The sequence below is a fragment of the Mytilus californianus genome, unplaced genomic scaffold (assembly GCF_021869535.1).
Source record: "Mytilus californianus isolate M0D057914Y unplaced genomic scaffold, xbMytCali1.0.p SCAF_3, whole genome shotgun sequence".
In the NCBI taxonomy this organism is placed as follows: Eukaryota; Metazoa; Mollusca; class Bivalvia; order Mytilida; family Mytilidae; genus Mytilus; species Mytilus californianus.
Window position 1 is genome coordinate 31,069,359 of NW_026262679.1, and position 13,164 is coordinate 31,082,522.

At 32.6% G+C, this 13,164-nt stretch overlaps 1 protein-coding gene across 2 annotated transcripts in view; it reads right to left on the reverse strand.

Annotated features, from left to right (window-relative positions):
- The window catches only part of LOC127734357 (uncharacterized), a 103,445-nt gene that overhangs the window by 72,342 nt on the left and 17,939 nt on the right, over positions 1-13,164 (reverse strand). For both annotated transcript variants that reach the window (XM_052244194.1, XM_052244193.1), the window contains exons 4-7: positions 10,672-10,811; positions 6,759-6,876; positions 4,663-4,813; positions 455-605 (exon numbers count right to left, since the gene is read on the reverse strand). In XM_052244194.1, coding sequence (XP_052100154.1) covers positions 455-605; positions 4,663-4,813; positions 6,759-6,876; positions 10,672-10,811 — 560 coding nt within the window. The remainder of the gene's footprint in view (positions 1-454; positions 606-4,662; positions 4,814-6,758; positions 6,877-10,671; positions 10,812-13,164) is intronic.

The following is a 13,164-nucleotide window of genomic DNA, read 5'->3' on the forward strand; positions in this document are numbered from 1 at the left end:
ACATCAGACATCAACCTAAAGCAGGAAAGATATACGCATGAAAAGCTAGTTTGTCAAGCAAAATACTGTGTGAACAGAACAAAAATTGTTATTACACTAAAAATAAGAGTGTTAGACATTTATATATTGATTAAATTTAGATACCGCATTAGCTTATTTTCAACTGATCCACACCTAGATATAATGAATGTTGATTGTAACTTTTTTTAGACCATTTGTCTTCTTCGTATAGTATTATGTTTGTCAGTATAGTTTAACACGTCTTTGAACTTCGTTTTAAATTCAAATGCTTTGTTTACACAGCTAAGGATGAGTTTCATAAAAGAATTAGAACTAAAATCAAAATTGTTATTTGAATTGTTTTTATTTAATTTGGTAATCTAGTATTCAGAATGATAACAGAATTTGTTTATTTCAACAGCTGCATAAGCCTCCCAAACAATATGATACTTACCAAACATTTGCATTTATGAATGCGACTTAACCTTTCTCTAAGTTTGTTGAGACTTTTATCTCTTGGAGATACTATTCCAAACAATATTGCTGATTTTTCCTTAATATATTCATGAATACTGTTCTTTGAACTAGCACCATCGTGTCTGTATCTGATATAAGATAGAGATATGTACATCATAGATATGATGAAGTTAAACAAACATTACGCATATGTAACATCAGTAAATTACTGCCGCCTTAATATTATGCGTTTAAAATACTGACAACTAAATCTTATGACTCCATTAACATGTCAAGAACGTGATTTCTATCTTTTTGCTCGTATTTCTTTAGCAAAATTATTCAAATAACCACTGTGGCTACAGAAACTAGCTTCTTGTTGTAGTGAGCACATTGTGATCCTGATTTCTAAATTGTGGGCGGTCTTTGCTTTGATTTCCTCGTGCAAGTCATAAAAAAGAGAGGCGAAAGATACCAGTAAGGACATTCAAACTCATAAGTCGAAAATTAACTGACAACGCTATGGCTAAAAAGAAAAAGACTGTTAAACAGACAAATAATAGTACACAAAACACAACATAGAAAACTAAAGACTAAGCAACACGAACCCCACCAAAAACTGGGGGTGATCTCAGGTGCTCCGGAAGGGTAAGCAGATCCTGATCCACATGTGACAACCGTCGTGTTGCTCATGTCAGTACAAACCCGGTAATAAGTCAAATTCGGTGGATCACATTCGGGAAAAGGGGACTGGATTTTAGTTAAGATATTAGGAACATATCTACTATCATCTGTGAAACGGATATTCCATAACGGCCAACCAACTCTTGATGGCGTCCGTAAAACCTACGAAGGGATGATTTCAACTTCACCATTTGGAACTCTTGGTTTAATAGCGCCCTTGTGAGCAGCAACCTTCTTTCAAGGAAATCATGATAGGAAATACAAGCCCCTGAATATCGTATCAATTGGGCGATATATATTCCGTATGCAGACGCTGCTGGAATGTTGCTACATAGAAATTGAAAGTTCACAATTGGGAAGCTGAAATCATCTCTTTTGTCGTAAAGTTTTGTTTTCAATCGACCTTTATGGTCAATTTCTAGATGTAATTTAAGATATGAGGCAGACTTGACTGTATTTGTCGTATCTTTTATCTCAAGTTCGATGGGATAGATGCGTTCAACATAGTCACCAAATTCTGAATTATTTAGTGAGAAAACATCATCTAAATAGCGGAAAGTAAAGTTAAAGGATACTGCTAACTTCTTTTCTTTCTTCCTAAGATGTTCCTTTATGAAGTAATCCTGTTTATAACCTATGCTACTGTACAAGATAATTTCTTTTTTGATTTTAATTTAATTTTTTTCGACATGTCCTTCAGATAGATGAATGAAAAGGGGATATTTTGTGAGCACGTTTAACTGTTTAACCACAGCGCATTTTACCTTTACAAAGACATCGTGTTATCTTGATCATGTCTTCGTTTTTGTTTATATTATATATTATCTGGATCTCATATTTTGAAACAGCCATTTTAAACTCAACAGCTCTTTAAAGAGTGAACAATACATAATTAAGTCATGTTCAGTCTTTCAGTCAATTTTAAGACTTATCCACTGTGGTAAATTCAGAACTGTTTAAATATTCGCTTCCAGTCAATTGAGATCTGTTCATTGTATGTTGAGACTGGTCAGAAGACGTTATTTATCTGTACAAAACAACAACATAATGAATTTTATAAAAAAGGTATTGAAGAGCACTGAATTGACTGCAAAGCAAAAGTCCGAACAGAAGTAGGGTTCGTGTTGTTTTGTTTTTTGTTTTTTTTTTGTTTTTTTGTTTTGTAGAAGACTGTTTGTTATATGTCTTTTGATCGTTTTTCTTCTTTATTTTTTTCATGGCTTCGTGAGTTTGGATATTCCTTTGGTGTATTCCGCCTCAATTGCACCGAATGTTCAAATTCGTCAGAATGTCGCAATAAGGAATGCGACACAATTGGTAAATTTATAAATTGGACGAATATCTTGATATCTGAAGATCTTTAATCGCGAAATATGTAGCTAATGAGTTGAGACAGAGACACGTCGTATCGGTCATCAAATTCATGATGGCAACTGTTAATTTAACTTAGGGTCGATTTAAGTCCCAAAAAAATTTGTTGAAACAGTTCTTGTGTCAGGAACACATTCCTGCTACTGAAATTCTGTACGTTGATATCGATAAGATATGTGTTTTCCGACGCAAAGTCTTTTCATGCTAAGTTAGATTTATACGACTGATATCGATATGAAAATAAGTCTTTAATTTCTGTCAACAGCAACTAATGAAAATGTTTTATTAAATCTATTTTCCAAAGAAATTATCGTGTAAGGGAAAGAAAAGCGTACATATGAAACCTGTACAACTGAAATCACGTAACGGCTATAGAATGTTCAATACATGTAACTATGAGTCGTTCCTATAATTTGCTACGGAAAGAGCAACTGGAAGATTTTTTTTGCGCTGCAAATAAGCATATGTACTACTTGCTAAATTTTTTTGACATCTAATTTTATTTCTCCTGGGAGTTTCGATTTATTTTTTTACAGGCAAAAATTTTACATATTGCTAACAACTATAACAAACGGCTAAACACATCAAATAACTATGATATAATAAATATCTTACTAGAAAATTTCATTCAATTAAAAAAGAGGGACGAAAGATACCAGAGGGACAGTCAAACTCATAGATCGAAAACAAACTGACAACGCCATGGCCAAAAATAAAAAGACAAACAGACAAATAATAGTACAGATGACACAACACAGAAAACTAAAGACTAAGCAACACGAACCCCACCAAAAACTGGGGGTGATCTCAGGTGAACCGGAAGGGTGAGCAGATCCTGCTCCACATGTGGCAACCGTCGTGCTGCTTATGTTATTACAAATCCGGTAACGAGTCTAATTCGGTAGGTAATTAAACTATTAATGATGAACTATTTTTCTTGATGCTTTCCTCTTCTTTGTATTTATTATCTTTTTATTTCATTAAATAAATAATTATTATTCGTACTATACTTTAATCCTTGTATTAATATTAAAGTAAAATAAGTATTTTATTATCTTAACGTAGAATAATTATGAATTATTTGACATCGACCGTAAAAATATCATAGAATAGTCCCTAGACAATCTTGATTATGACTATCCTAGTTCAGCCTTTATATACTACCAAGGGCGCATCCTGGGTGCTCTTTTTCTAGTCCAAAAGTTTCTATTTAGATATATCATGAGACGTGTCTTAGGAGATAACATAAACGGTACCAATTGTTATGCACAAGAAATATGATCTGTTTTTGTTTTATGAAAATCATAATAAATCAAAAAGTAAAAAAAAATGAAAAAACATTTTTGATCGCACAAATTCTCATTCAGACCTCCTTTTATTAGGCAATACAATTGCGTCAAGTGATATTTATTTATACCAACATTTAACAAATGTACCGTCAGTTAATCAATTATTCTGCTTAGCAATATATATATATATATATATGACCAGGTGCTTGCTCAGTCCCTGAAAAAAAATCCTTGCTCTTTATATTCGATTTTATCATGGAGACAAACGGAGCAGCTGATAAGACACTTAATTGACCCTCCCTTCCACGACTGTTATATAAAGCTGCACCTAAGACTACGAACAAACATTTTAAGTGACATATAGAAATGTGGCTGTGTTAAACAGCACTCAACTCCGCACTTTTTCCGGATCACTGCAACAATTAGATATCAATAATCCTTTAACTGAACTGAAATAAATAAAACAGGTATGCAACAAATATACAAGTATAAATATAACTGCATAACATTCTAATTTGTACTCACAGTTACTGAAAAAAGCTAGAAATACTTTTCTTTTTGATACAGAAACCACGTCTTCTTTGATAAATAAAGGCAACAGTAATATACCGCTGTTCAAAAGTCATAAATCGATTGAGAGAAAACAAATCCGGGTTACAAACTATTAAAAACCGATGGAAACAAAAAATAATAAAATGTATATGTATAGTGTACTTTTTTTCAACACAAAGACGTGTTTCATGGATAACCTATATCTTGTACCACCAAGATAAAACGTTTGGAAGACCAAATAAGTATAAATGCTGTTAAGGCATCTAAAACAGCAGACTTTAAGAATTAAGTATTAAAGGGATTGACTTACTCCTCTATAAAACCGGCAACAAAATCCGCTGCTTTCCCAGATCCTTTCAGCAATAGAATTGGTAGATTAATTTCAAGAACTTGAACTATAGCGTCTATTGTATCTAAGTCTCCTTCAGCGACAACTGTTAGAACTGGTAATCTCCAGATAACTGTAATAAATAAATAAATTTGGAGACTAATTGTTGAATTTAAATGATAAAGCGTATTTTGAAATATTCTCGAATTATTCGGTGTTGAGTTCATTCAGTGAAAGTTGCACTTCCTTAGCGAAGAGAAAAACATTTTGAGGTGATCTGATTTAAGTTATATTTGCTTTGCAATATACAGTTTTGAGAGCTAAAATGATGAAAAATATATATAAGGCTGAAACTATTTCATTTTTTAGTTTTGGATGAAATCATTCTTAAAGAGATCCGACCGAGAAAAACAATAATTATTATCAGTATGAAAACTGATTTCATAATTTGTTCCACAAAATAATTATGAGTATAGCAGGAGGCAAGGTGTAACTTATATGCCCCATTAAATTTGACACTTGCTGTGCACTTTTCGAAATTTGTGGTTCTTAAAGTTTGTATTTCAACTGTTTTAATCTGAACGTCACAAGTGTATGTTATGTAGACGAAACGCATGTCTGACGTAAAAATTATAGGCCTAGTATCTTTGGTCAGCTTTTACTCAGAACTCTTATGACGAAGAGATAATCAATTAAGCTTAGATTCAGTTGCACCTCTGTTAGTCATTCAACGAACAAAATCTTTACCCGGTACTATCGATGATTAGCATACACAAAATCGGTTCTTAAATTTGAAAACAAAATTGCAATATTATGTTTAAAATATGTAAATGTCAAAAGTTTTATTAATCAAAAGAAAATTAAAGCTCTGCTGGAAATAAATTCTTACATTGGAAATTGGGTTAAAATATGCTAAATATTAAAGAGGACAAAACACTAATTTGTACTGTACTTTCAGAGTGACTATAATAAAAATGAAGTCTGTGCTTGCATTCAAAGGTGGTTTTTAATAATATAAATCAAATACAAATAAGTATACAAAATGTAAATATGCAAACACGCATAAAGAAACAGTTATGTTAAACTATATGTCATATTAAAACTAAACACCACAATCACCTATAAAAGGTTAAAATAAATTTCTGAAAATTACAACAACAAAAAAAAGGCAAACAACCTTTCACTAACGTTGCAAACTAAGACATTTCAAGAAAAAAACATATCACATATACATACATATGTAATATGCAAATAAAGATCCTTAATAGGGTGGGATAAAAACGTGGTTTCTTTATATATTATGTGCTAAGCTTATCTCTTATAAGAAAGAGCTAAAGTGATGCACCTAAAACATGGTGGACGCCCCGAACAATAAAACAAAATGACTAGCCATTTTTAACCAATTTTAGAAAGAAAATTTAGTTTTTTACCACAGTTTTCTCGAATATCCTTCAACAGTGTACACTGTAATTTTTGTTCTTTCACCAAAGCAGAAACTTAAGATAAAAACAATTTAAATCTCTTACTTTTATTATGTTTTTACAAACAAATAAAATGTTTGACTAGAAATGAGCTTCAAAGCTAGATTTAATGCATTATTATTAAATCAGTTAGGCCGTGGCCGTTAACAAGACACCATTTTTTACAAAAGCGTGGAAAACATGCAATTAATGTAAAGACAATTAGCCTATTTCATAATGTTTAGAGTTTGGTTTTCTAGATCAGGTTGCAATGTAAATTCCATCAGTTAAACAATTTAGAAATAAAGAAAACAAACAATAATTGATCACATAAAAGAGTAAATCTTCTCTGACAATCATAGACATGGTAAAATGGGATAAAATCGTAACAGTCTAAGACTGAATAATGACTCTGCGTTATTTGTATAGTAAATAATTATCATTTTATTAATGGCAAATGAATAGATATGGTTAGCCCTCACACTTTTTATGTATGCAGAAAAATATGTGAACTCTCATTTCTATATCAGGCGTTGGCATTCCGTAAATATCACACGAATTATGATGTATCTAATCGCTTCGTATTTCTTAGTATTAACATTTGTGTAATCTACTTACGATCTTCATTGTCTGCAAGTTTCATAAACATTATTTCTTTTTCAGCAATGATTTTCAAAGTTTGAGCATGAAACTTGGCAAATACAGTCGTATTACATAATGCAGTTTGGAAAGCTTCCTGCAAAAAAACATAAAGTAAGTGCATATATATCATGTATATTGACATTTGATAGGAAGAGGATCACGTTGACCCCAATTTTGGCTTTTAACTGTATCAAAATTAATTAGTTTTTCATTGAACTTCAAAATTTTGAATTGTAAGGTCTCTACGACTACTAAAAGATGCAAAAAATATGAAAGTCTAAAATAGTATTGGTCATGTACAAACACATATACAAACACATGTCAGCGCTACTCTCAATCGCATAGATTTTTAAATACTGCTTTTACCATCTCAATGTCTCTGTAACTTTTATCTATAAAGTTCTCTAATGTGCTCATTGGTCAACTGAGAAAGGCTAGATTTTACCACCGAAGTGGCGTTTTTTCGGAAAGAAATAAGTATTTTCTATATTTTCAGGATTATAGAACTAGTGATCTTATAACAAATTAATTTCAACAATCGTACTTTTTAAATATAACCAATAGACCTACTTTTAACTCCGGAGTATATAATTTTCCGTTAGGTTACATACTTTGTGGTAGGGCATTCTGGTACTTTGCTATGAAACCATTTGGAAGCTAGTGTGTGAAAATACGCAGACATGTTTGTTTTGAACATATGTCTCGAGTCAAACCGTGGGCTTTCGATAATTCCTCTAAATCGTGCTTCTGTGTGAAGGGACAGTTGTCTCATTGGCTATCATACCACATCTTCTAATTTTTATATATAAGGCATTTCGACATCTTGAAACTCAAATGGTGTTTTTCATCGTCCAATGATTTCTCTATGAATAGGAATCCAAGTTCATTGACCGGTGATCGATTGGCTTAATTTAACCTTAAGAGGTTGATATAGAATGTAAGGTTAAAACAATTAAAACTAACTGATCAACACTGATATTTTGAGTAATAATTGTCTTATCTTTTCCCCTGTTTTTTTAACAGAGAAACTTAATCATCCTGTTTTCTACTTTTCACGTCTTTCATCCAACTTAGTTGTATTCTTTCGAATATTTGTATCCGGAAATAGTTAAGATTCGCATACAACATATTGATTGCTGACTAATGATACCTCCGCTATCAATATTTGGTAAGCAGGAAAATGATACTGGATTGTTTGTACAACCATCGATTATCATATTCCTGTTAACTGTGCTTGTACACCGCATCACAAGGTACAACCTATGTTTTATTCTTCTACGACGATGTGGGTTTTGAACGAGATTTGCTACCAATAAGGGTCTTGCACGGTCGGCTTGTTCTTCAGAGGAAAGCACTTACGGGAGATCAGATGTGAACGAGTATGCCCCGTTAATTTGGAGCAGATGTATAATTAATTAAGTTAGCATAAATAAAACCCATTCCTCAGTATTTCAACAATACATTCGTATGAAGATTCATTTGAATACCATGTAGTTCGGTTAGAAATAGCCTACAGTTCTAAATCTATACTTGGAATAATTTTTAAAAACTACATTAAAGGGGTAAAACTATAGTCAGCATCGACGTATTACCGTTTGCTAAAAAAAAAGGATCATGATAACAGGAGACTTGTTCGTATTACAACAAATAAAGGTAAATATATTTGTTTTCTTGTCATTTGTAAAATAGTTTGCCGATTGGATGTTAAAAATTGATACTTTTAAAATGATGCATACAGGGAGTTCGTTTCAGTGTGCGCAAAAAACCAAATCCCCATCCTCATCTAACACATTTCATCTAATGCTAAATTGCTGGAGAAGAGAGGCGAAAGATACCAGAGGGACATTCAAACTCATAAGTTTAAGTTGAAATAAACTGACAACGCCATGGCTAAAACAAAAGACCGACAGACAAATAGACAACCAATAGTACACAAAACACGACCAGGAAAACTAAAGACTAAGCAACACGAACCCCACCAAAAACTGGGGGTGATCACAGGTGCTCCGGAAGGGTAAGCAGATCCTACTCCATATGTGGCACCCGTCGTCTTGCTCATATTAGTACAAACCCTGTCATAAGTCTAATTCGGTGCGGCACATTCGTGAAAAGGGGACTGGATTTTAGTTACGACATTAGGAACATATCAAATATCATATGTGAAACGGATATTGCATAACGGTCAACCAACTCGTGATGGCGTCCATAAAATAAACGAGAGATGATTTCAACTTCACCATTTGGAGATGTATACTCCGTATGCAAGCACTGCTGGAATGATGGATCATAGAAATGGAAAGTTCACAATTCGGAAGCTGAAATCATTCTCTTTTATTGTCAAGTTTTGTTTTCAACCGACCCTCATTGTCAATTTTTAGATGTAAGTTGCAGAGTGCCATTTTATGTGTTTACGTTTTTTTTAACTCTATCAATAACTCTGGTAAAGGTAAAAAAGTTGATATATTGCCATGCAAAATTTCTGCTTCTACCTCGCAAACCCTTATTTTTATTCATATGGCAGCCTGTTCTTTTCCCTTTCATCTAAGTCGACCGACCTCAAAATACTATAGGTATACAAAATTTATGCATTGCTTAGATTGTAATCATCCTGAACATGCATGCTATATATATCAGTGGATGTTCTATCACTTCCACTTCGTTAAAAATAGGTATAAACAATCTCTCGCAAAACCGTCGTAATTCATCTTTAAAATATAAAAGAAATATGACTGAAATTTGTTCGTGTCTTACATAGCAACGAATTACTGTATTGCTATACACGGATCAAACCATTGTATCTATGACGAGTTTATCGCATATTGATTTTGCATGCAAAGATAAAAAAAAAACATTCGTTAATCAATCAAATCATACAGGACACTCTGGATGCCTAACAGTCACTCTGAAAATCCCGTAATTGTTTGTGTTTTAATTTAAGCAAATACTAAAAAAAAATACCGAACGCCAAAACTGTGTAAACATGTATTTGATACAGTAATGTGATATTAAGTAGACCCAAGTATTGATCATGTGACACACTATTTGTTTTCATTTTCCATCCCTATATCCCAAAATGGGTGGTACTTTATTGACGCTGAGACTGATATGTGCTATCACAATTCGATTTAACCAAATTCCTTGAATATGAAGAGAAAAGAGAAATTCTCTATACATTTCGATTTAAAAGATTTAAAAGATTTCAGCTTAACTGTCAAGCAAACCCACGAGAGGTTTGTACATGGAAATATTTTATGGTTGCCGTTACTCTTGCAGTCAGTAACTTCGTAAACACTTTATTCAATTTCAGTACTTTAAGACATAGCTTTTTTTTATAAACATAATTTTTTAATTAACACTTTTCATGTAATTATATTTATAAATCAAGGTAACTAGGTCACAAGGTGTACGATTAACTTGGGCACGGTAAAGTATCTATGAACTCACTGAATACACGAGTCACTCTATTCATAAAAAAAGTCCGGGTATCTTCTTAAAAAGTGTCCGTGTAACACCCGTTATTGTACTGCTTTTCTATAGCTGTGCTGGGGGCAAAGTCGTACACATATCACAGACTTACAGCACAACTGACTAAAAATTCAAACAAACAAACAAATAGATGTAACATAGACGCTTACAAAAAGTAATTGTACTTGATAGTAAACACGACAAAGACAAATAATTTTTGTAGTTGATAGTACATACAGTAAATGAATGTAACATCCATGCAAAATAATAATCTTCTACTTTCAATTTTTTTTCTTATACTTTCGCCCGGTTTGGTTATTATGGATAACTAGGATCTTCCTAGCTAGTAACGAGGCATGTCATCAAATATAAACCAATAATTATTCTAATAACAAACAACTATTCTTTTGTTTGTAAGACTTACTATTGACTTAAAATTGTCTTCCTTATATTCTGGTAAATTTTCTTCCTTCCCATCTTCTCGTAAATTCCATAAGTCATCTATTGCTTCCTGGACAATAGAGCTTATTCTCCCGTTTGATCCTTTGTATAATATCAAGTAATCTATTGAAAAGAACATTGAGTTGGTATGCAATGATTATAAATGGAAGCTGGGATCTAAGGTCAATTCAGATAGCAACTATCACTATCAAGATGTCCAGGAGAGACATAAGGAATGGGAGAGCTAATCACATATAATAAGATATTGGCCTTTAATCCAAACATTGTTTTTCTGAATATGCATGAACTAACTTATCTGATCATTACTAATTGTTAAGGCCACTTGATATAAATGTGTCAATGAACCCATATAATTGATAGATTGAAAACTAAAATGTTAAAAGACATTTATGATAAGTTCAAACTATACAGTTAAAACAATTGGACAATATAAGATAAGTTAAAACAAACATTAGCATGTGTCACATTCAAATGCCTTTACTATGAAACGCCATGGCTGTTTTATTAGGTAGTGGTGTTCTGTGATATGGTGTAGTTTTCTCGTTATTATATTATGTACATTCTGCATTATATTATGTAGTAACTTTGTTGATGGTTATTTGTCTCATTGAAAATCAAACCACATATATAATAAAGCAACAGCATACAACAAAGCAGTAACTACATACCATACTACAGAAAACGCTAACTGTTATAATGAAAGTACTTAACATATAAAGTTATCCCCATGATAAAATAATCGAACTTCATCAGAGTTCATATAGAAGTAGTTCCGATGCAAAACGGCACAGAACAGATTAAGTTGATATTGTGGCATCGTCCTTTTTACATCTGTAAAATTGGCCAACGTTTTCAGTATGCCGAGGAGCAAAATATTTAAATACAAAAAATACCTAACTTCCCCCAATCTGTGAAAACCAGCTTGGAAATCAGATAAAAACAATTAAAAACTATCAGAGACCTTTGTGCAACCCTCCACCCCCTAAAAAAAATCAGCTTACATGCAATCAGCTAGCCTAGGGAATCAGCTGATACGGGCTAAATTTTCTAAACTCGGTATTGTATCTCATGCAGTGTCGAACGTACGTTGCAATGATTTCTGCAACCCATTATATATATTTCCGAGTATAAACAAGTCTAAATTGAAAACAACGTTCAAACCTATATTTGCGTTGGATAAAATCCGCAATTTTTATACGTGTGCATGCAAAACAAATTTCTTGGTAGAGGTGTATAAATACAGCACAAACAACATTTTTCAAAAGACAAAAACAGTGAAAAAGAATACCATCTTTTCCGCAAGTTTATTGTTTTCTGTTTGGTATTAAATTAATAGTTAAGATCCATTTTGTTACATCTGGTGATCCGTTTATTTGGCAAACGCCAATGGCAGTCAGCAGGGTTTAAGAACATCCGTTGTTCGACCTGCTAGTCAAATGCGTTTTGTTAAAATATACTTTTTCACTGTTTTGGTCTTTTGGAAAACGTTGTTTGTGCTGTATTTCCGAGTATATATATATACATACGTACTAGTAATTGATAAGATTGACGTCCATAATTTCATGTGGACGAAAATGTGTTCTCATTGTTGAATAAAATCTGTCATATGATCCAACAGATTTAAAACACCTATTTCGTGCAAGTAGTCTCCAAAAAGATTTGTTTGCATTTGATTATTGATCAGAAGGGTGTTGACTATGCTGGTTGTATTTGGTTCTGCTTGTAAAGAGGTAACTAAACGTTTAAGTTTGTTACATATGTAATTTTCCAAAAATGGAGTCAGTTGGAATGTTTGTGAATTCGTGTTTACTTTTGCAGAACCTCAATGTAAAATTTACGTCAAACAATAATGATATTACTGGATGCCTTATCAGCCTGGACAAAAACAAATTGTTGGCAAGTTTTTTAAACTTAAACCATTGTTGTGACGTCAGCCTATTCATTTAAAGTGGATTCTTTTTATAAAATCAACGCTTCCTAAATCTGTCGCTGAAATGGACTCACCAAATTATATATAATTGTTTCTTTTGTGTGCCTAATTCCATTAAATTTGAATTAGATAATTTACTGATTTCTGTTCACTAATGGAATTAATTTTAAAACTTACCTTTAGTTTTTGTAATTTTTATATGCCTTCACTGGGAATCGAACCACTCCTTGAAATCTGTTATGTATGACTGACATCAACACATCGACGAAACCTATTGGCTACCAATGGGTTGCAATTAGATGTCTATTTTGCATATTATTAAAAGAACATGTAAAACACATCGGTACAAGGGCTTGTACATTTATACATACATAATAGGCAATCGTATAGTATAAATTTTTGGCCGCGAGGTTAGCATGGTTAGGATCAATGAGTTAAAGAGACAAGTTAAAGGACTTGTCGATTTATGTTCGAATCCCTGTATTCTCTTTATTGTCCCCATTCTTTTGTTTTTACGTTTATTTT